General features: G+C 40.3%; 1 protein-coding gene across 2 annotated transcripts in view; it reads left to right on the top strand.

The window, feature by feature from the left end:
- PRKAG2 (protein kinase AMP-activated non-catalytic subunit gamma 2) overlaps nt 1-24110 on the top strand; it is a 276475-nt gene extending 252365 nt beyond the window's left edge. For both annotated transcript variants that reach the window (XM_018553115.1, XM_018553116.1), the window contains 9 exons: nt 724-782; nt 884-929; nt 3172-3226; nt 4782-4908; nt 13645-13810; nt 16646-16683; nt 20618-20764; nt 21926-22019; nt 23820-24110. In XM_018553115.1, coding sequence (XP_018408617.1) covers nt 724-782; nt 884-929; nt 3172-3226; nt 4782-4908; nt 13645-13810; nt 16646-16683; nt 20618-20764; nt 21926-22019; nt 23820-23851 — 764 coding nt within the window. In that variant the 3' untranslated portion in view covers nt 23852-24110. The remainder of the gene's footprint in view (nt 1-723; nt 783-883; nt 930-3171; nt 3227-4781; nt 4909-13644; nt 13811-16645; nt 16684-20617; nt 20765-21925; nt 22020-23819) is intronic.
- Nucleotides 24111-24144: the final 34 nt, after the last annotated feature.

Here is a 24144-nt window from a genome sequence, read left to right as displayed (position 1 = left end):
CCTGGACAAAGACGAACTGTAAGTTTTCTGAATGGATCCCGCCCTACCTGGATTAGGGTCATTTTTTTCCATGATGCTGGTGGCCAACCTGCACCATGCAAAGGCATGACGCTGTGCGAAAATCTCCAGGTGCCCTTGAGGAAGCCAGAAGGGACCCCAGGGTGCTACTGCTCCCTGGTTGAGAAAGACTGCTCTAAAATATACATACTCTGTGCATATTCTAATAAAGTGTAGTCAGGGAGTCATGGTGCTGAATGCGTGTTTTAAAAAAAAAAAAATCTTTTGTATAGGTCTGTCCTTGTGTTTTTATATGTGCTGGCTCTTAAGCTGAATTATTAACTCTTGTTTATAAAAGTTACTTGGTACAAGGTCACAGGAGACAATGGTACTATGTAAATAGTATAATAATAGGGATCCTGGAGCAACCAGTCGGTTGCAGCATGATGGAACATCTTTCTTGACCAGTCATATAATTTCCCCTTTTTCATTGACGAAAGAAAAAGGATCCTCTTACTACAAGCACAGAAAATGTAAAATCATACAAATTGGATTGAAAAGTTATGGTGACATCTGGTGCTTGGCCAACAATTCAAGGCTGGACAAATTTCACCAACATGATCGGCGTATCTATAACCTTTTTTTTCCGGCTTGGCAATACAGTATCTTGTTTATAGGAAGTACTGAATACAGGGCGCACTTCATACATTTTAATTATTTTTCCAGGTATGTTAACAATTACAGACTTCATAAATATATTGCATCGATACTACAAGTCTCCAATGGTGAGTGAGTACCGTCATTCAGAGAGTAGTATTAAAGATGGAGCTTTTATAATAGTAACAGTATTAACTCATTCCTGTCTTTTTTTTTTTTTTTTTTACAGGTACAGATCTATGAGTTGGAGGAACACAAAATCGAAACTTGGAGAGGTGAGAATTTTTTTTTTCTATTTTAAAGGGTCAATTAACCCAGAAACCTGTGGCCATTAAAAGAAAGAAAAAAAAAAAAGGAACACCTTGATGTGCTTATCATCATGCCCATGGAAGGCAATGCAACAGGTTCTGGTAACTGCCAACCTCCACATCTGCACTTCCCTTCAGTCCCCAACTAATCCATTCATCCTCCAGGAGCAAAGAGAAATATACAGTACTTCTGGTGATGGGCAGCATGTGACCTTCCTCCAACCTATCAGTGCTGGTGTTTGGTGATTGGCCCAGCACTGTCTCATGGGTAGTGGGTAGAGAACTCTTAGCCATTCCATGATCTAAGTCATGATTCAGAGCCTACACAGGGTTTCCTTTCTCCCTGCGGCAGAACTAACTGGTGGGAGAACAAAAGAAAAGTGAGTAAGTGCAGCTGGGAAAGAGTTACAGTTAAGGGAGCCTTATATTGAAATGTTAGGTTTTAATTGACAGAGCCCGAATACAATTTAGTTTTGTGTGCGTCAAACACAGTGAAATACTTAGCACCTGTGTATTAAATTGGAACTCCATCTGAAACATTAACACTTTGGTGTTATATAGTGGGTTGCTATCTGTGCCCCATTGCAATGTCAGCTCCTCTTGGTGACCACTGTCGTAAGGAAGAGTAGTGAGAGGGAATTTTTCCAAAGCGGATGTCGTCTTTAAAGACTGGGTGGATGTTTCAAACCTTTCTAACACTGTCCATACCTAAAAGGGTTGTCTAAAATAATGTTTACTGGTATTAAAATGAATTATTAATGGTATTAAATAAAGTGTATGCTAACCTTAACCTCTTGCCGTCCGCCCGTAGTAAAAAAACGGACGGACGGCACTGCAGCATCTGCGGGTTGCCGTCTCCAGACGGCAATTTTTTTCTGCTCGCGCGCGCCCCCTAGCGGGCACGCACGGGCAGAAAAGACCCGCTAAATGCACACACCCGTTACCGGGTGTTTCACATATAGGCGATCGGCGGGTCCATAGCCCGCCGATCGCCTATATGTGCTCGTTCGCGGCACCCCCCCCCTATATAATAGCAATAACAATAAGTGCAAAAAAAAAAATATAAATAAAAAAAAAGAAAAGTAACACATAAAAAAATAAAATAAAAGCCACATATAAAAAAAGGGGAAAAAACCCCCCCAAAATGTTTAACTCCCCCACCCCCACGTTTACGCGCCTATAAACGTAAATACGCGTCCGGTGCCCCAGCGCGCAAAAATTACAATTGCGCTACACATGTTACATATCGCCGCGAACGTCGCAGTGAGAGCAATCATTTTAGGGCCATCAATCACTGATAACACTAAACTGATGAGCGGTAACAGCTTTTAAAGCGTCGCCTAGGGCCAATTTTGGGTATTATCGTTTTTTGAGGTTTCGCGCGCGCACGCAATTTTAAGGCTTGACATGTTTAGTGTCTTTTTACCCGACGTGACCCCATCTTTTATATTTTACCAAAAAATTGGGTAATAATAAATGTTTTATCATTTAATATAGGGGAAACTGTTTTTTTTTTTAAATTTCGGTAATTTTTCCTTAATATAGTAAAAAAATAAAACCCCCAGTGGTGAATAAATACCACCAAAAGAAAGCTCTATCTGTCCCCAAAAAAGGGTATAAAATTCATTTCAGTACAGCGCTGCATGACGGAATAAATGTCAGTCAAAGTACCGCAGCGCTGAATACTGAAAAATGGCCTGGATGGGAAGGGGGTTTAACACCGCGGATGTCAACTGGTTAATTATACAATTAGGGGGTACATTCTTTTGTCCTTCACAATGAACATATATGTAGCTTTTGTATAAATAAGGTGTAGAAGGCTTAGTAAATAACCGGTGATCCTGCTAGTTACCCTGTATAGGAAGTCCTTACTATTTGTCGTTGACTAGCCCTGTTCCTGCTTGATTGACAGCAGCTTCCAAGAGCCGCTGTACATTCAAAAGTATAATTTCTGCCCCCGCAGCATGGAGGTAAGGGTCAGTCAATGCAGCCATACTCCCACCCTTGGGAAGAGCAGCAGTGTGATCACGTGACTACTGAATAAAACTAAAAAAGGAACAGCCACTTCTTTAGAAGTATGTGATTTGTATTATTATAAAATTAGAAATAGTGTTTGACTATCTTAGTGTGATTTCCATTGTATGGCTTCACATATACTTTACTATGGATATTACCAGCACACACTAACAAGTCTGCTGTGTTTTTTTAGAATTGTATTTACAAGAAACCTTCAAGCCTTTGGTGAACATAACTCCAGATGCAAGGTAAGTAGAGGCTTAGAAGTAAAATTTGTAAGAGGTTCTCCATACAGCAGAAGAAGGAATTGACTTCTTAAATTGAAACTAAAAATATGTTTTTGGTTCAGCCATGCAGAAAATATAAAACCAGCTTAGCTGGTATGTTTGAGTCAAAAGTCATTTTCCCAAGCAATGTTGTGACAATACTAGACGACAAGTTCTGTATACCCATACATAAATTGTAGGTAATATGTTAACATTGTGCCTAATACTGTAGTCTTTGTTCACGTTAGTGCAGCTGTAGAGGTCATCCAAATGCAAAGAGTACAACTACATGTATTGATGAATTCGTGAATTTCATGTTCTAGCTTTACTTTTTTAAAGAAAATCCTGTCCAAGGCAGTTATGTACATTAACGATTTTAGAAAGCTTAGTAGCTAAGTGACGCTAAACTCAGGAATTAAATCTAAAAATAAATTCAAGTACCTTTTTAACTATTAACAAAAATGTATCTTATTTGTGTATCACTTAGCTGTAGATCCTCAAATCATCTCTGTCCTTCCTTCTGGAGGGTGGCTACTTTTGTTCCCCCATGGTGCCTGTGTGTGTTGTAAAGTAGCCACCGCTCCAAGCTCGCTCACGTGATGGGCTACAATCTCATGTTTAGTTTACTAATTCATATTGAGATTGTAGTCAATCACCGGAGTGAGCAAGGAGCGGCGGCCACTTTACAACACACGCAGGGACCATGGGGAACAAAATGGGGGAGGATATTTTAAGCGGATCTTGCTTTCACTGCTTTTCACGAATATTTTCAAGTGACACTAAACTTAGCACTTAAATCTTAAAAATACATCAAATAACAAAATGGGACCTTATTTGTGTATCACTCGGCTGTAGATCCTCAAATCATCTCTGAATTGATGCTGACACTGTCCTTCCTTCTGGAGGGTGACTACTTTTCTTCCTTATGATCCGTGTGTGTTGTGAAGTAGCCAACGCTCCAAGCTCCCCCCTGTGATGGACTTTAATGTCATGTTTAGCTTACTAAATTGAGATTGCACAAATTGTATTTGAGGATCCACAGCCGAGTGATGCACAAAAGAGCTACATTTATGTTAAAAGTGTAGATACTTGAATGCATTTTTTAGATTTAACTCCTGAGTTTAGTATACCTTTTAAAATAATGTTCATCTAGCCCTATTTCAGTGTCTGTAACCCTTGGGTTCATGTGGAATATTCAGTAGGAATAGATGTGTATTATATGGTTAATGTTTTATAAGTGGGATGGGTAAAGTATAGATCAGGGATAGTCAACCTCAGTACTCCCAACTGTGGTGAAACTACAAATTCCATCATGTGTCTGGGGGTCAGTCCTGTGGCTGTAAGTCTACCAATGCCTTATGGGAGTTGTAGTGTTTATGGCACCCGTATAGACTTCAACTGCCATTTGACTATCCAAGATTAACATGCTAATTGTCAGCGTTCATTTGATTTATTGTATGAGCTCTATGTAGGAATGATGCTGCATATTTCCTCTAGTTATTTTACATTGTCTGATATTGCTCTCTCTTCCTCACAGCCTGTATGATTCAGTGTATTCACTGATCAAAAATAAAATCCACAGATTGCCGGTAATTGATCCAGTCAGTGGAAATGCACTTTATATACTTACCCATAAGAGGATTCTCAAGTTTCTTCAGCTTTTTGTAAGTAAACGATAAATGTCTCAAATGTTTAAACTTTTGTATTTTCTTCCTGTCAGTTTATCAGAGATGAAACGGCTTCTGGAATTATGACTTTTAACGTCATCAGTCTACATTCATGGTTGCTTCTCAGTGGGAGATATGTCTGTTCCCTTCCTGGCATGCAACTGAGCATCCCAGGAATGAATCCACTTTCCCATAGACTCAAAAAAGCTTGTTTAGAGCAGAATTCTGGCTGAGTAGCTAAATGCACAGTTGAAATACATGCATGTGTACTGTTGTACCTACCAAATTACCTATAACTCTGTTAAAGTAACCGTAAAGACATTACATATTTAAAAATTATAGTAATCTGCTAACATCCCTTAGTTACAAATTTCTATCATTAACCTGTAAAATAGCATCCAAATACTTTATTTTTGCGTTTTTCATGTACAGTAATGTGAAAAAGACAGTACGCCCTCTTTGAATTCAATGGTTTTATGTATAAGCAGGTCTTAAAATTAGGTAAATACAACCTCAGATGAACAACAACACATGACATATTACACCGTGTCTTTATTGTAAAAAAATAAAAATGGAGAAGTTATGTGTGAAAAACAAAGTACACCCTTACTGCTTCCAAAACATAGGCCTTTGCCAAAGTTTTAGCAGTTTGCTGGTCTGGAGCATTCAGGTGTGTTTACACAATGCCAAGGAGGCAAGACATCAGCAATGATCTTAGAGAAGCAATTGTGGCTGCCCATCAATTTGGGAAGGGTTATAAGGTAATTTCCAAACAATTTAAAGTTCATCATTCTACAGCCAGGAAGATTATTCACAAATGGAAAACATTCAAGTTGCCTATCTTCACAGGAGTGGATATTCCAGCAAATGCACCCCAAGGTCAGACCGGGCAATGCTCAGTGAAATTGCAAAAAACCCAAGAGTTACATCGGACTCTACAGGCCTCAGCATGTTAAATGTTAAAGTTCATGACATTACAATTAGAAAAAGATTGAACGAGTGTGGTTTGTTTGGAAGGATTGCCAGGAGAAAGCCTCTTCTCTCTAAAAATAACATGGCAGCATGGCTTAGGTTTGCAAAGTTGCATCTGAACAAATCACAAGACTTCTGGAACAATGTCCGTTGGACGAGCGCAAAGTGGAGATGTTTGGCAATAATGCACAGCACCACGTTTGGTGAAAACTGAACACCGCATATCGGCACAAACACCTCATACCAACTGTCAAGCAGGGGTGGAGGGGGTGATGATATGGGCTTGTTATGCAGCCACAGAGCCTGGGCACCTTGCAGTCATTGAGTTAACCACTAACTCCTCTGTATACCAAAGTATTCTAGAGTCAAATGTGAGGCCATATGTCCGACAGCTAAAGCTTGGCCGAAACTGGGTCATGCACAGGACAATGATCCCAAGCACATCAGCAATCTACAACAGAATGGCTGAAGGAAAATTAATCAAGGTGTTGAAGTGGCACAGGCAAAGCCCAGACCTCAACCCAATTGAAATACCGTGGCGGAACCTTAAGAGAACTGTGTATAAACAAATGCCCTCAAACCTCGATGAACTAAAGCAACGTTGTGAAGCGGAGTGTGCCAAAATTCCTCCACAACCTAGTGAGACTGATAAAGTCATACAGAAAATGATTACTTTATGTTATTGCTGCTAAAGTTTGTTCACACATGGATTCACCAATTTGGCTTTGTTTGTAAAATAATGACACAGTGTAATATGTCGTGTGTTGTTGTTCATCGGAGGTTGTATTTACCTAAATTTAAGACCTGCTGTATACCAGATGGTTTTTATGTCCTGATACTTAAAACCATAGAGGGTGTACTTTCTTTTTCACACCACTGAAGGTCACTTTATCGCTCCAGGCTCCAAGGGGGCACAGACCGGGAAAAAAAAAAAGATTGTTGGCTTCCACAGATGTCCTGTATCCCAAGAGCTCTCTAGCTCCATGGCAACCAGGGAAGCAAGGTAATGCTGTAGGTGGAGTTATAGGGATAATTGAGATCTCTGTACACTGCCTACCTACAGCATCACTAGCCATTTATAGCTCAGGAGGGTGGCTGCCTTCACAGAGAGACTGCAAGGAATTGCTGCATGTGATGTGGGCAGCTGGGAAGAGCAAACCCCACAGCTTCATCTTCCCAGGATCAGGAGCATGTGCACTGCAGTGACAATGCTGCAGAGGCTCTATGAGCCTGCAGATAACTTCTCCACCGAGAAGAAGATATCTGAATGACTGACAGGATCAACAGGTCATTTCTATCAGAGGAAGCTTTTATAAAAGAAAAAGCTACAGAGGTCATGAAAAAAGCTGTGGCGAGTGTAGCTGTAGATCTGTCACTACTGTACTCATGTCACTTTTTTTTTTTCCAGCAGCCAATACGTTATTATTTGTACATAAGTGGTAACATATGGCACGTGCTTTGTGCTGTGAGCTTGAGTCATACAGTAAAAAATACTAAGAACTTACCCTTTTACTCGTTCCAAGAAAGCAATGAGTGGATGAATCATGTTGTTATTGAATAGGAGTATTCAAATGTGGTTCGTAATAACATTATTGTACCGTATTGTATCTTTATTGACAAAGCTACACTTGCTAGTAGAATGCAGACTGTGAAATTATAAAGGAATTCTGTGTATGGGCAGTGCCACATGAATGGAGCAGTAGAGTATGTGGGCTAGTGGTGTCATTCTCTATTTAAAAAATATATGAAATATTAAATTTTCCTCATGTTCAGTTTAAGGGTCCATTCACACCAGCTGCTGCACAAAAAGCCCAATAGCTAATGTGAGGTGCGCAGCATAGTGCTGATGTGCCAATCCCAACACATTGAACTGTTTTCTTTTTTTTCAAATAAGGTCTATGGGCACAGTGTGGTGTCAGGCGGTTGTACCGCATTGCATCCCACCGCATTGCATCCCACCGCATTGAATCCCACTGCGTGCGCTGAAAAAAAGTACTGCATGCAGTACTTTTTTTCAGTGCACACCTCCACAACTCGGTGAATTGTGGCCTCGTCTTGCATTGGAAAAAATGCCAGCACTTGCCCAACGCGGCTGGTGTGAATAGACCCTAAAACTGGACAGAAACTTTGGAGGGCTTTCAGATGTGAATGCAATATCCAACCACCCAGCGTGTGCTAGAGAGCAACAAACACTTGTCAACTCGGCTCAAATTAGTGAGTTTTGTAATAAGGGGGACTATAGAGGCTGCCAATGGTGGCACAAGGGGGAAACGATAGCCATGTAACAGGTTTTTTAACTAGCCCAATAGCTGGTCCAGGGTCACCCACAGACGTGGGATTATGGCCCAGTCACCATGAATAACAAGTGCAGCAGATGACTGTCATCATTTTTCTTTAGTTACCTGAAGAGTGTCAAACTGGTGGTAGATGTTTTTTCAGTGGTACAATTGACAGAACTCATTTCTTAAAGTAAACCTTTGAATGGTGAGTGCACATACCTTTTAGGAAAAATTGAAAATACCTCCTTATGCGAAACCCAGGCCTGTACTCAGATGCATCCCATAGAAACCAGTAGGCTCAGACCTAGTTAGTGGATGGGCTGACTACAGAGACAAAATCTGGCAGGTAAAGTACAGGACGTGTACTTACTGGGAGGGCCAGTATGGGGGAAGGGAGATATAGATCATTGATGGGTGAAATGATTGCAGAGGATACTGTACCATGGTTAGGGGTGTTTTCCTGATATACAGGGGACTTGCAGTTTTAGGATTTGGCTATACACTGGTTACCCACTTGTCTATTTTTATGAAGATATGTTCCCACTGTTATCACGAGTGCCGAGTATTAAATCATACAGCTGCATTTCTCCTATGTACAAAGTTTATATGCATTATGAAAGGTTCACCCCCTTTTCCATGTGGAAAAGGGAGCAAGTCAATACCCCAAAGGGTTTTTAGTTTTATGTGGAATAATAAAGGATTTTATATGCTTTGGATCCTGCCTGCAGAAGGGAGATTTCCACCAGTCAATGGTATAGCCGTCACGACTAGGAATAGTCGAGGACAATCGAGTCTGGAGAGCCAGGAAGTGCAGAACCTTGACTGTCATAACCCTGTTGTCATTGGGTGGGTTTCAAATACTGCCTTGCTCCACCTAATATAAAGACAAGACTTCATAATAGCTTTGTAATAGCTAGTGAGATTTAATACCGGCACCTCCTAATACTTGTATTTCTATTTATATCTAATAGTATATCAGTACGTCAGTATTTCATTGTAGCATGTCTCACTGACTGACCCACTCCGTTTTAGGTTGGAATGGTTGAGTATCTCTACTCGGGGCCAATGGCCCAACCTATCTTATTAGCAAATTCCCCCCAGGCCAGTCCTCCCCTGTTGTGCCACCTTTTCTGTTTTTACATCTATGTGGATTAATGTTGAACAAATGTATGCTACTTGTGCCCTGTTCATGCTAGCACTCAGCAGTTGATGGGGCTCTGTATTGATGACCCTATATATTTTATTTTTCTTCTGAGATTCTCAGCAAGTGCTGTGGTTTTATTTTGCAGATAATATACGTGTAGAATTTGCAGATGAGTAAGATAGCAGCATGCATGGTGTTTTTTCAGGAGGTGACGTGTCGGGGAGTCATTGCTGTTATCTCATCACATATTTGGTTCCAACAGTATGAGCTGGCTGGTTTTATCTCATAAAATTGCAGTGGAAATCAGTGACTGAATCATCTTTCCAGCCTTTATCTTTTAATTCAGGGTGCTGTCCTTTAATCTTTCAGTATTGAGTACTGTGTGTTTATAATATAAAACAAACAATTTTTTTTGTATAGTTATGGGGTATCTATTGTAGTCCTTTTAAGATATATGTAACAGTCTCTCTTAATGTCCTTTTAGTTATCGTACATCTCACTTCTTTATAGCGGCAATGGGTGGGCCAACTCAATATTGAACCCTACGGACTAAAACTGGGATGCCATTAAAGTTCATGTGCACGCAAAGGCAGGCGTCCCAATACTTTTGGCAATATAGTGTATGTCAAACTAGCAAAAAGGTAGTGGTGCAAATGGGCAGAACAATAGAAAAAACACATTGTTATGCTGTTTTTCTGAATAAACCTATATGAGTGCACAGCATTTAATGTACCTATTTTATCCTTTCACCTGTGAGTATATGAAACTCTATCCAGACTGACAGACCAGGATTAAACCCGCACAAAAAATGTTCATGTCAGAATTATGTAAAACCACATAGAGGTCAGACATTGCGCAAGATAAATCTTAAAACTGAACTGTAAACATTGGAGTAATACACCTTGTGCAAATATTACATATGACTTTATTAATGCGGTTTCTGCCAGCATATTCCGTCTGTTGTCTGCAGAGCTGGAAGTGACAGAAAATAGAAGTTGCTGGCTGACTTAGTACAGAACTATGCAAGGGGGAAATTAACTTGCTCTGCTCTGACTACAAACAGGGCAGACAGCTTCTCTGCTTTTCTAGTACAGGTTCTTGTCCCTCCTAGCTATTAAAGCGGATGTGGCCACCAATGAAAGCAATCTGTCCTGAGAGAGATGTGGGGTTTGCCATTGTTGACCTCTTTTTGAAAATGCTAGTTTTTTGGCTGCTTATGGCTGAAATATTATGAGACGCTGACCCAGAACTAGCAAGCAAGTCAGCAAGAGTGAGGTCGGAACGTAATTTGCATATTTGTCCTACGTCCATGACATTGTACTGAAGCCATTGGATCAACATAATGCAAGGGAACAAGTGTTTTAGCTTTATGATGATGTTAAGCAGAGCCCCACTTTAAGCAAATAGAGACAACATATTAAAAGCAAACTTCTCCCCTAGCAACTCCCTTATCCCCACTTCACTCCACCTTTATAACCCCCTTTTAAAAATTGTATTTATGTCCTTTTTCACTTTTTTTTTCTTATTCTCTTTGGTCCCCTCTCTTCGCCTTTTCTTTTTACGGATTTTCCCATTTATACCTCCTTTTTCCTGAGAATTCATATGTTCTAAAAGTGTAAAAACTATTTTTTTTCTTCACTAGCAGAGGAAGTATTTCCCCTCCGCCCCCTACCTCATTGTAACAACAATTCTGCACCCTATCTTGATGGGAATCTTCTCCCATCTATGTACTGTCAGGATTTGGTATTTGGTGCTGTATGATGACTATTTTTCTGTACTTTACTCTGTTGGTGGATACTTAAAGAATTCGAAAAAAAAATTATAACTTTATCGAATTATTGAAAAAAAAAATTGATTAAAGCTAAATGTGTCTCCTCCTGTGAGCAGTATTATTGTCAATCAAGCGCACACTTCCAGGTACCCTAACCTTAGCTCTGACCTTGGAGCTTTGGCATTCTACCTTGCTTTGGATTATGGGGTGGAGTGGAACATGTCAGAGTGCTGAATCAGAGCTAAAGTTGTGGTTTAGTTTAAATGAACAAAAGGATAGCAGCTCTGTAATGAATAGTGTGATCTTGATTCATACAGGCATGCAGTTGATCCATTGCAATTTTTTCTTTTGACGTTAATGTCCTGAGATTATTTGTATTTCTAATTCCCACCACTTAAAGTGAGCCTGTGCTTTGCTCTTTCAAGGCAAAGGAACAGGTTCACTTTAATAGCATTCCATTCTGCAGCACATACTCTCACTTCCTTGCCTTTGCTTGGCATTTAGCACTGTCACATAGGGGTGAGGAGAGAGTCCTCAGCCATATGTAAGCTTGGTTTGTTACTTGGAGCTTACACAGGATTTCCTCTCTTTGCTCCTGGTAAGTATAAGTTGCTGTTGGGCAGTCATTAAAATGAACCTGTTGCTTTGCCCTCCATGGGAAAATCACCCATTCACTTTAAGTTGCTTACAGGCATCAGATGGCAGTACAGGCAGGCATGATCTAATCGCTGAAAGATCTTTCTATCAAAATGTATGTTTGGTTTGGCAGGATGTGTATGTTTAGCCTGTGGAGACAGCAGCGAGTGCAATGTTTAGAAACCTCTGGTACCAACTGATCTCATGGAAAGCAATAACAACTGGTCAGGAAAATTCCAACTAGGGGTGATTGATCCTTACCCAGAGAGTGGGGTCAGACATGAAAGCACTGCAGAGTTCCATACAAATATACATGTTGCTTGATTAACCATAACCAGCAGCTGCATCAGGTAAAGTTCATATATAGGCACATTTCACTCTTCAGTAATTATACAAAAATCACAGTCATCATTGTGTGATGAGACTTCCGCCATATTGTCTTTTTGCAATCAAATAGTGTTCAGATATTCTCTGTCTCATGTATGATTAGACTTATGGGAACGTTGCCGAGCAGCTTGTGCTATCATGTTACTCAGGCATAATGAGTCTTAGGCCTTTGCCATAGTTGCTACTCTCATATAACCCATTATACCTGAATGACACATTTCTCAGATTTTCTTTACCATACTGCCACCCCATGGTGAAGAACTGGCTTACAGCGGTCACGTAGAAAAATAAAGATTGCACTTCATGCTCTCAGCTTTGTGTAATCATACAATGTAAATGTGTCTTTACTGTTTAATAAACTAATAATGACAGAATTTGCAGTTACATCTTATATTTCTATCTTACATGATAGGGTGCTTTCTGTTCAGAAACTGTGTGTGTAATATTTATGTGCTACTGAAAATTAACATTTCCTAACAAAAACAAATGTGTGTTTTTTGTTTCAAAATAAATCTTCCTATCTGCTAGGACATATACAGTGTTTGTACAGGGCAGTGACTAGTTGCTTAACGCATGCCAGTGAGGTGGTTTAGTAGTGGTTTGCTGGCTTCCCTTCTGGGTATCAGGTTCCTGAACTAAAGCCTGAATTCCCCTTTTTAAGGAAAATGCAAACTGCGCTAGTTGTAGTTGCCCTTACTGACACCTGTGCCTTCCTATTGGTCAGCCAGCAGTGCGTGGCCTTACTGGCCCAACAGAAGACACAGGCAGTGGAAAAGGTGAAGCTAAGCAGAGATCATGTAAGCTCTGGTAGCAGTTTTCCTTTGAGCACCCCAGGATCTCAGACTGCTTGGGTGCTTTGTGATGAAGATGGGGAAACATGCATGTGCCAGGAGGTGTTTGTTATCCAGATGTGGAGCCACCTAACCCTGCAGATACGTCGGTCATTTTGCTTTGGAAGACTGCAGAAGAAAAATTACAACTCCAATCTCTATGCAAAGCTTTGTGATATAACGTCACTTATATTTCTACTCGTATGGATGTTTAAAGAACTGGCCGATCCTGGGCCTTCCATGATATCATATAAAAGACCTTTGACACTGGCCAGCACAAGTGCAAGTGAGAAGTCCTTTGTATACTTCTACACTTCTGTGTACACATGTATGCCAAAAAGAAAACTTTTCCAGGTTACACATCAAAGATATACTGTGACCTGGAGAAGATTGAATGTATTGGGGGTTGGTTTACCAAAGAAGTAGAACATGTTCACTTTCCAAAGTGAATTTTCACTTCACTTTGTGAATGAGGTAAAGCCGTGTGAAAATGCACTTTGAATAGCATACCCTATCACATGCACAGAAAAAAGAAACCAGCAGGATATTTGCTTGAACATTATTGGATGATTGAAGTCAGCATAGCTTCACCTCATCTACAAAGCTAAATGAAAATTAATTTTGCAAACCCCATAAACCTTGTTTTATAATGTAAGACCACATGTAATCCATAACAGGAAGAGATTAAAAAAAAAAATCTCTTTCTCATTTCAGGTGTCCGAAATGCCAAAGCCTGCCTTCATGAAGCAAAACTTAGAGGAGCTTGGGATAGGAACATACCACAACATTGCCTTCATTCACCCCCATACACCCATCATCAAAGCTTTGAATATATTTGTAGAACGACGAGTTTCTGCTTTACCGGTTGTGGACGAATCGGGTAAGACCATAAAAATTTACTTTTCAGCTTCTCATAGACATCAAATTGTGATAAAGCATGCAGCCACAATCACATTGCTGAAAGATCTCTCTGAGGTAAAAATCCTCCCATAACCATACACACTTGGATCTGATGTTTTTGGCTTGCTCATGCCTATGGAGTGGAGAGGGAAAAAAACATTCTCAGTTCCGTATTAAAGTGTAACTAAACACAAACTTGTATTTTCTGTACTTGCTGAAAATGTTCTTAGCCTGAAAAAGAAAGAAAATGAATGCAGCCACCACATTTAAGGACTAGTAAGCTGCAATATATAACATTTTTGGTGTTCAGATACTGCATGGGGATATCTGGAGTTCTTAACCATAGATGATGAATGTCCTCGTGCAACATTTTAGCCCCATACACACCTTTAATTTGGAATCTTAGCTTGTAAATCTAATCTTTAAGTGAAGCAACAGGTTCACTTCCCAGCCGCACATACTTTCCTTTCATTCTCTCACCACTCTGTTGGCTTCTTAGGAGTGAAGTGATGATGATGTAATTTTTAAAAGCATTATTTTTCAATATGTGATAATTTCTTTATCTGTCCGTAGGACAGCGAAATAAATTACCCAAATCTAATTGACTGCTTGTGTGTAAAATTATGTAATTGTCGATGCATAATCGGATCTGATCAGATATTTTTCTATTTAAAGCTGACTGTAGATCAAAGGATAGATGTACCTTTCAAGCAAATGTCCAGCAAGTCACTCCTGTCCCTCTCAATTCCCCAACCATTGTGTAACAACAGAATAGATCATTTCATATAGGGATGTCCCGATGCCACTTTTTCAGGCCCAAGTATATGTACATCCCCTCATGTACTTGCCGATACCAATTACCGATACTTTTTCTTAAAGGGACAGGTGACTTTAAATGATCCATAGTACAACTACATGTTATGCACTATGGATCATGATTTAACCTATTCATGTTAGCAGTGGAGAATTGTAACTATTGCTGGAGTGTAGTGGAGGTGTGTGCTGTATATATGCACTACATATACATTACACACGTCCAGTACACTATAGCAATGGATTTACGGCCAGCCCCATCCCAGCTTCCCTTACTCACAGTTTCACTCCGATCCCCGTAGCCTCACACGATGCCTCTTGTAGTCGGTGCTGGGCAGGATCGCTGCATCGCATCTCGGTGCTCAGCTTGTGGGAGGCGTTCACAATTCTGCCCTGCTAACATGAATAGGTTAAATCATGATCCATAGTACATAACATGTTGTTGTACTATGGATCATTTAACCCATTCATGTTAGCAGGGGATTATTGTAAATCTAATGCTGCAATGTACGGGACATTTGTGCTGTATATGTAAAGTACATATAGATATACAATTCTCCACTGCTAACATGAATGGGTTAAATGATCCGTAGCCTTTCTTCCCTGAAAACTGATAAGAACAGATACTACACTTGATCTTAGCCAAAAGGCCGAGAAGCGAATACAGTGCAGACAATACATAATAACATGAATGGATTAAATGATCTGTATGTAGCCCTGTACTATGGATCATTTAACCCATTCATGTTAGCAGATGATAATTGTAAATGTATTGTTGCAGGCACTCTATATGTACATGTACTATATACTACATATAGAATGCACTGAACAATAGATTTACAATTATCCTCTGCTAATATGAATGGGTTAAATGATCCGTAGTACATGATATGTAGCCCTGTACTATGGATCATTTAACCCATTCATGTTAGCAGTGGAGAATTGTATATCTATATGTACAAAACACAAGAAGAAAAAAGAAAAAACATAGCGCAAGCTTCGGCGCTAGGCTTCGGGGCATTTTGACAAGTACAAGTACTTGTCAAAATGCCCTGTATCGGTCCCGATTTCAATGCCAGCATCAGTATCGGGACATCCCTAATTTCATAGATTTTATTTGATTTTGGTGACGCATACTTTTTACTGGGCACTGGGCCCAGTAGAGTCATTCCTAACCCAGTGCAGCCAAACAGGAACCATGGATAAAGATGCCAGTCTGCTCTTGCATGGAGTGGAACACAAGGATGGACATTATTCTGTATGGTCATTCCCTGATGTGTTGATAAGGCAGCACTCGGACAGAAAGGCTGCACCGGCACCTGGCAGGCCATGCCCAAAAAATAAGTTTTAGAGTAATCTGACTTATATGATATAATATACCCATTATTGATGCACTGGCCCAGGGTTGGACTGGCTGCATTTTTGTTTGAAAATGTACTAATATTGCATTTTCTTCACTCTGATTTTGCATTCTCATTTTGATCTGCAAACTATACAGTGCAATGGCCAGCCTGATTCAATTGAAATGTTACATTAATGCAGGTTAACAAGAAAAACAGTTCTCCTAACCTACACCACTGGAGATATGGTTACTCTTGGTTAAGATATGTATCCTATTAGCCAGGGGCAAACTAGATTTGTCCCGGTCAGTTACTTACTGGAATGTACACTACAGTTACTGAATCCCACATTGTAACCTCTGCCTTAGGTTTATCATTGTGTTTTTCTACTACACTGTTATGTCTTTTGCACCTAGTGCTGTACTGAATATGTTGACCTTCCTGCCACAGGCAGTTTTGCATACTGTAACATGCTTGGGTTTGTTTTCTCTGTTAAAACTCAATAAACCTCTATTTGAAAAAGAAATGTTACATTAATGCAATACCTTTCTGTCACAGATACTCAGTTCAAAAAGCTATGTCAGGGTGGCTTCTGTGGGGGAAGGTACAGAGAAAATTGTAAATGAATATGTAAATATTCTGTTCTATCTTTCTCATTTTAGGGAAAGTTGTAGATATCTATTCCAAGTTTGATGTTATTGTAAGTATTATTTTACATTTATTCTATTGTTCTACTGTAATAAATCACTGGGGCTTAGAAGTTGTTCATAGAGTTTGGTGGTGGTGATGTCTGTATACAGGTGAAACTCGAATAATTAGAATATCGTGCAAAGTTCATTTATTTCACTAATGCAACTTAAAAGGTGAAACTAATATATGAGATAGACTCATTACATGCAAAGCAAGATAATTCAAGCTGTGATTTGTCATAATTGTGATTAATTATGGCTTACAGCTCATGAAAACCCCAAGAACCCCAAATCCACAACCTCAAAAAAGTAGATTATTACATGCAATCAATAAAACAAGGATTGCACATAGAACAATATCGGACCTCTGAAAAGTACAAGCATGCATATGTACTCAGTACTTGGTTTGGGCCCCTTTTGCAGCACTTACTGCAATTACTTTTGCATGATATTCTAATTATTCGAGTTTCACCTGTATGTTGTTCTTTGCAATAGTGCAGGGAGCATTAAACAAACCTTCACAACTCCATTTACTCCATAATATGACCATCAAGAAGAAGGATCTAACACATAGGGTAATATGGTGGGCATCTTCTGTTTTAGATGATGGAATTCAGCACCAGAGAACTAACCCTAAATGATACACTTAACAACCTGGTACAACAGTCTGCTTTCAGACCATTGAGAGGGGCATTGAATTGTTTCAGTGGAATACATGCTTAGACCGTGTTTTGTCTACACGGAAGGATGGTAAAGCTTACAAGTAGTCATTTTCTGCCTAACAATTTTCTATCCAGACTTTATGCAAGACACAATGGGTTTTTGTGTTCTTCAAACAAACCACCTTCCAAGAAGCCTCAAAAACCAGGCCACTGTGTATTATGTAAAGATCGCCTTCCTCACACATCTTGCTATTGGCCACTACGTGTGATAATGACCTGGCTGACCAATAGCAACATGTGGAAAGAGGTGAGCCATATTAGAATTAGGGGAAAGTTATTTTTAGATCTTGCTAAGGGCTCATACACACCAGCCTGTACGCTAAAATTGAAGCAGTCTGGTGTCCGTTGTGTAGAAGTTGTGTTCTCAAGGCATTGTTTACTTTTTTTAACCTTATTGAAATGTCACAAAATGACATTTCATTCACTTCTTTGTACTGCAGCTTAGCCAAAGTGTGGTAACAAGGAGAGGTGTGGTGGGTGGCGAAAAATTACAGCATGTCTACATTTCTATAGAAAACATATGGGCCTGTGTTGATCTATGCAGACATCAGACCACTGATGTGGTGTAAATGAGCCCTGAAGGTTTGTTTATAGAGCTGTCCCATTTCTGGAATACAATGTGAAGTGTAAATAAATGAGGTATACTGAACATGTCTTGATGCAGCAGAGAATTAGGAAATACTGTCCTGTATCTCTATTAACTTGTCTCTGTTCCATCATAAAAACCATAAGGTCCCCTAAATTCATTTATTTGAGCCTTGTGTAGAAAGCTGTGTCCAGAGCCAAACATGATGACGTACACATGTATACTTTTGGCCTAAGATCTCTTTTATTACATGTAATGCACATCGTGTTCAATAAGCAGTATAGTCGTACATTAATATGCAGCGCCAGAAAAGGCCAGTCTATTTAAAGTTACATGCTACCCTGCCAAAAAAGTGAGATTTCTTAACGAGCTACATTGTTTTAATTAACACAAGTCTTCCAATCACCACCTACGGTAGGTGTCAGTCGTTCACACTCCTGGAGGGTGACAGAAGAGAATCATTTGCATCTGAGTTACTGAATACACAGAGTATATATACTGTGTGTATGCCTGTGATATAGAGTGCTGTCCCTACATACCTCCAAACATCTCAAATAAAAGGAATAATAGATTATTAATGTGTAATTCCTGTGAAAATGTTGAGTGGCTCTGTCAGGGAGGTTCCCCCTATTCTACAAAGTAGATACAGGCTGTACCCTGTTTTATAACAAAGTACACCTATGTCTTGTGTCAACAATCCATCTTCTTTATTGATGCAGACTGTCACAAAACAATGTCATACTAAAACCTAATGAATGGGACCCTACGTGGCCCCGAAACGTTGTTTTGTGACAGTCTGCATCAATAAAGATGTATTATTGACACAAGACATAGGTGTGCTGGTGACATTTATCATATATTTGGCTGCTAGACCAGTCCCCGCAGCCTCTCTTCCCCCCCTATGTCCCTCAGCATCTTCACATCCAATACACTGTATTAGACGTGATGACTCTCACAGATCTTTAGACTGCTGAAACAGAGGGGGAGAGAGAATGCAGGGACCGGTCTAGCAGCCAAACTGGTCTGACGTTTGGGTGGGTATTTTCTTTATTTTACACCCTAGACCAAAACACGCAAGTTAACCCTTGTGGTGCAGGGGTAGCCCCACTGCAAGAATTAATTTTGTTTCAGCCTGGAGTTGTTCATTAATTCTGCAAGGGACCAGGAAGATACTTGGCTTTGCCCGAACCTCCTGGTCCTGGGGGAGGGTACTGAGGGCAGAGGAGTCATAGGCTCCTTCTGCTGTCAGTTATACTCATTGAGATTCCTCATTGAGCCCCCCTGTATGCAGGCTGCATACAAGTGATCTCTGCGACATCGCCATGATCACTTGTACAAAACAAGCGGCGGCTTCCCCCCTGTACATTTAGCCCTGCTTGCCAAAAGCAGGGCTAAATGTAAAAAACAACTACCCACTCAGCGCCTAAAACTGCATGTCCTGGGTATCGGGAGATAGGAACTCCACACCCCTGCTGCCCCTCTACTCCCTGCTGCCCCAAGGCCGGGCCTCGGTTGGCCTTGTGGGAAATTCAGCCCTGCACGGGTGCCTCTCAGCAGTCGGCTAGCGGTTTGGGGATAACTAGAAGACTAGGCAATAAAAAGGGAATTAAAGTACTTCTAGCATTCTTAATTATAACAAGGGGAAAAAAAAAGTTTAAGGTTAAAGATCCCTTGACAGAGGTCCAGTATAAATTTATATCTCTATCTGCTCATTTTTTAATTTGCACCAGTCCATTATCTCTTCCTAGATACTCTTCTTTGTAGACACCAGCAGTTCTAATGTATTTCACTCTGAACGAATGACATGGTCTGTCGCTAGTGCAGTTCAATTTAAAGGCTTAGTTCACCTTTCTGACCATGTTTCATATTACACCCATTGTCAGATCACATCCACCCCACTTACCTGAATGCGGGGGTTCTTCTCCCTGCAGGCTGCTGCTGTTTTGAATTCAGCATATCTCTGCCCATACAGCCAAGTCATCCACTCACAAATCCTTTGAGAGGATCTGTAAATGAAGAAACTACATGTTCCATCAGCCACTGTTTGTTTCAATGGAATACGAGTATGGTGACATCACAGCACTTGTAGTCCATTGACACTTCCTCCATCCATGTTACTTCATGTCCGTACTTCGATATGGACATGGAAGGAAGAAACGGTCTGCAGGAGCTAGAGCATTGAAGAGCATTTTTCTTTATTGAACAAGTGTGCATTTATTTATGTATTGCATGTGACATTTCCCTTTTAATCCTTCCTGTTTGCTATTTTTTTTTAAATAATGCTTTTTCTGTGGTGAAATAAGCCTGAACCTCCCTTGGCATGAGCCGTACATTGGGCTGTTAGACAATTTGGGCAGAAGGTAGTGGCAAGTGATTGAGGGCAGGCAAATCGCTCATCACCTTCTGTTCTCGGTGATCTGCATCCACCTCCAGTCTGATCACTGAACATCCATCTATGCTCCACAATCCCTATACTTGATAGCGACCTGTCATATTTGGCTGGATGAGCTGTATTTCCACATGGATAGTCAGCTCTTCCCTGGATTGGCTGTTTACTGTTTTGGGCTCTTTCCCTCGATTGTTGTCTCCTTGTAATGAACCGTACGTTTGATTGACAGATGCATAATTCATTTTCAGAACCTTGCTGCTGAAAAAACTTATAATAATTTAGACATCACGGTGACACAGGCACTTGAACATCGCTCGCAGTATTTTGAAGGCGTAGTAAAATGCAGTAAACTGGAAACACTGGAGACTATTGTGGATCGAATAGTGAAAGCAGAGGTAAGAGGCTGCCAAGGAGCTCTCATATGAGTCACCTTTGCTATTTGTAATCCTTTTGAGTATGTTGGAATACATGCTGGATTTTGTTCATGTTGATTTAAATGGAAGTGCATGATGGCATTTGTTTAGTCGGTTGCCATTCTCCATTGCTGTATAATCAATTATTATACAGTAGTAGAGAATGGCAATAGACTATAGAGTACTACAAATCTCAGCAATCCATGATTATTAAGCAATTTTATAATTTAACAAAGTTATTGTTTTTTTTTATGCAGGCCTGCACCCCACAGAGTCAAGCCCTCCCACACTTCTGTATTGGTCAGTTCGGCCATCTGTTACAATAAAGGGCCATTAGAGGAGGCTCAGGAGGTGGGAGGATTGCAGAGCAAAAATATAGTTTTACAGAAAAAGTCAAATCTTGCACTACTTCTACTGCTTATTTAACAAAAGAATAATACAAGGGGCACCCATGGCTCAGGATTCATATAGAGAGAGCTCAGCAGAAGCCATTTACTGTCTCCCACTGAAACTCAGTAGGGCCCTCTTTGAGGGCCCTCTACTTGAGGTCTGCTGAGTATCAACGCCAGCAGGTGTACTTGGGGGGGGGGGACAATGTGCTTAAAAATGTTTCCAATAGACACCATTTTTGAGTTGCTATCCATGTAACCACATGTTCCTTGGATCTTATAATCAGCTAAAAGACTACTGAGCTCTCCTTGTTTTGAGGTTATATGGGGCTTTGTAATAAATGTTTGAAATTAATTGTGCCAGTGTTGCTCATAACTAGAGATGAGGCTGGGCATGGTGTAAACCTAGTTTCCCTAAATTCACCCACCCCCTACTCCAGACCTAATCCGTTGCAGTAGGGGCCATTCCCCACCCCTTTGTAATGTATAGTTGTGGGGAATGTGCATCCCCACAACTGATAGGGTCAGGAGGAGGGGTTGGCAGTCAGAGTTTTGAGCAGGCTTGAATAAACTTAGGTGAACTGGGTTTACACCAAGCCCAGCCTCCTCGTTACTCATAACATCACATGAGATTCTTATTTAATGGTACAGCTTTCCCCCCCCCCCAAAGATGGTGTTATTTTTTTCTCGGTTGTCTAGCTGATTTGTACCTTCACTCTAATTCGTATTCATGTGTATCTTGTGTTGCTTGCAGGTACATAGGTTGGTAGTTGTGGATGAAGCAGATAGTATTGTTGGAATTATCTCTCTGTCAGATATTCTACAAGCACTGGTGTTGTCTCCTGCAGGTAAATATGGAAATCATTCCTCACAATTATAAGATCAGAGAAAATGTTTGCTTTTGCCTCCAGAAAAGAGCAATCGTTTATTTGTACGTGAATAATGAAGTATCGCTTTGGTATAAATATTCATGTTTGCTGTACTAGTAGAATATATATTGTAGCTCTTATTGGTGAATAAAGAGCAGATGTTCTGGAATATACAGTATATAGAGTGTATTTACAGTAATCATGAGTTGGTGTCCACTTTACCTGAGACTCCCATTTTATTTGTTTGCTATTCCATATTTTGGTTTTAGTATTTCATGTATAGATTTTAAAATGGTTCCCTGCCGCATTAAAAATTGAGAACAACAAGAAAAAAACACAGCACTCTCTTAGGAATGTGGGGCATGTGTGAATGCGGTCAGTATGGAGTGCTGCTCTGAGAACAGGAGGAGAAACCTGTGAACGTGGTAATAGAGCAATAAAGGCCGTGACACACTGCAGGCGAAGCAGCGCGGAGCGGTGGCGCGCTGCCTTTGCGAGCAGTGTGTCATGAAATTATCTTCTGGGCACCTCAGCTGGCGAGAGCTCGCAGAGCTGAGCGTGCCGAGATGAACAATTTCAACTTCAGCCAATCGGCTCGCGCGCATAAACCGGCGCGACGGGATGCGACGTCTGGCCGGTTTATGGGTTCTTCTTTTTTTTTCTTCATTTTATTGAACATTAGCAAACATTCTATTCAACTCTGTGCAGTGCTTTGCTGTGTGTTGCATTAAATTACAGACATGCTGCATTTTCATTCAGCGCACCACAATACGTCTATATGGTGTGAACAGGGCACATAGAAAACATTTGTCTCACTTTAAACTGAACCCGCATTTTGCAGTTTCTCCTCCACATCCTCATACCATTTGTTGCCCATGCAAATGCGGCACCCCAGGCATTTTCTAATGGAAGGCTACTCATACCTAGGTAGAGTACAGATAGCAGCTGCAGGGTAAGTAAAACTGCTTCACTGGATGGAAGGGCCTGGAGTATAAAGCTAAGGAGACCTGCATTGAGAGAACCATGCCAAGACTGCCATTGTTGACTTTTCATTATGAAAGTGCTTTTTACCTGTCTTTCATGCTGTCCCACATGTGAGCCACTAACCAAAAACTTAAAGATTAAGAGAACTTACTTTTCTCTAACTTTCCTGATCCACATACTTGTGCCATGTCAGTGACTTAAAAAGTATTAAAGTCAAAGGGTCAGCTTAACAGCCATGCAACTAGCATTTTCCTAGGGGAGTCAGCAGAAGCTGTCTCTATGTCCCTTGTGATAAGTTTACTTGTAGTTTTGAACCAAGTGATTTGCAAAGAGGATATAAAGAGGGGGCTTATTTGGTGAAGGACACAACATACCGCCAGTGCCTGCCTGCAGTCATCTCTACCCATTATACATTTCTTGTGTCAGACAGATCATTTATGTATTCCTTTTGTGAGGTGGATCATTTATAGAAAAGTTTTTAGTGTTGCTGCACATACTGATGATTTGAAATGATGAATGACTTTAAAGCATTTTGTACCCAACTCTCCATCAGCTGTTAGGGTTGCATGGGCAGCAAACTCTATAAATGCAGACAGCACTAAATATTTCAAAAATACAATAAAACCTCCATCGCCAGAAGGCCCGAGTTCAATTTTGTCTCGCCTACCCTCTTTCATATGTTTATTATTTCTACACAGGTGTGCCATTTTGGCACCCCTGTGTCCCCTTCATTTAAAATTGAATTCTGTAACATGTAGTGAGATTTTGTTTTAGTAATTGTATTTTGTGTTGCAGGTGCCAAAAGAAAGGAGAGTGAAGCCGACTGAATCCACCTGAATTTTACAGTTGTGAATTTTTTCTCCAGAAGAACTTGAATGATGTTTTCATGTCAAAGCTTTGCCTCAGAAACATTGACTGCAATAGCTGGGCCGAAGATTGCTTTGGAGAATGTGTGAAATGATGGAAGGGAAGGGCATGTTGGGTTTTTTTTTGTTGCTTTTTCTTTTAGCTCCTTTCTCAGTGTCATCTTGGGCAGGAAGAATAACACGGTGAAAAAAGCAGACTGTTAAATGGTTCATTTTTTTTTTTTTTTTTTTTTTTTTGCTTTTAAAAATTGAAG

This window comes from Nanorana parkeri, unplaced genomic scaffold (genome assembly GCF_000935625.1).
Source record: "Nanorana parkeri isolate BGI_ZX_2015 unplaced genomic scaffold, ASM93562v1 scaffold110, whole genome shotgun sequence".
NCBI classification, from domain to species: Eukaryota; Metazoa; Chordata; class Amphibia; order Anura; family Dicroglossidae; genus Nanorana; species Nanorana parkeri.
This window is presented reverse-complemented; position numbering and strand designations above follow the sequence as displayed.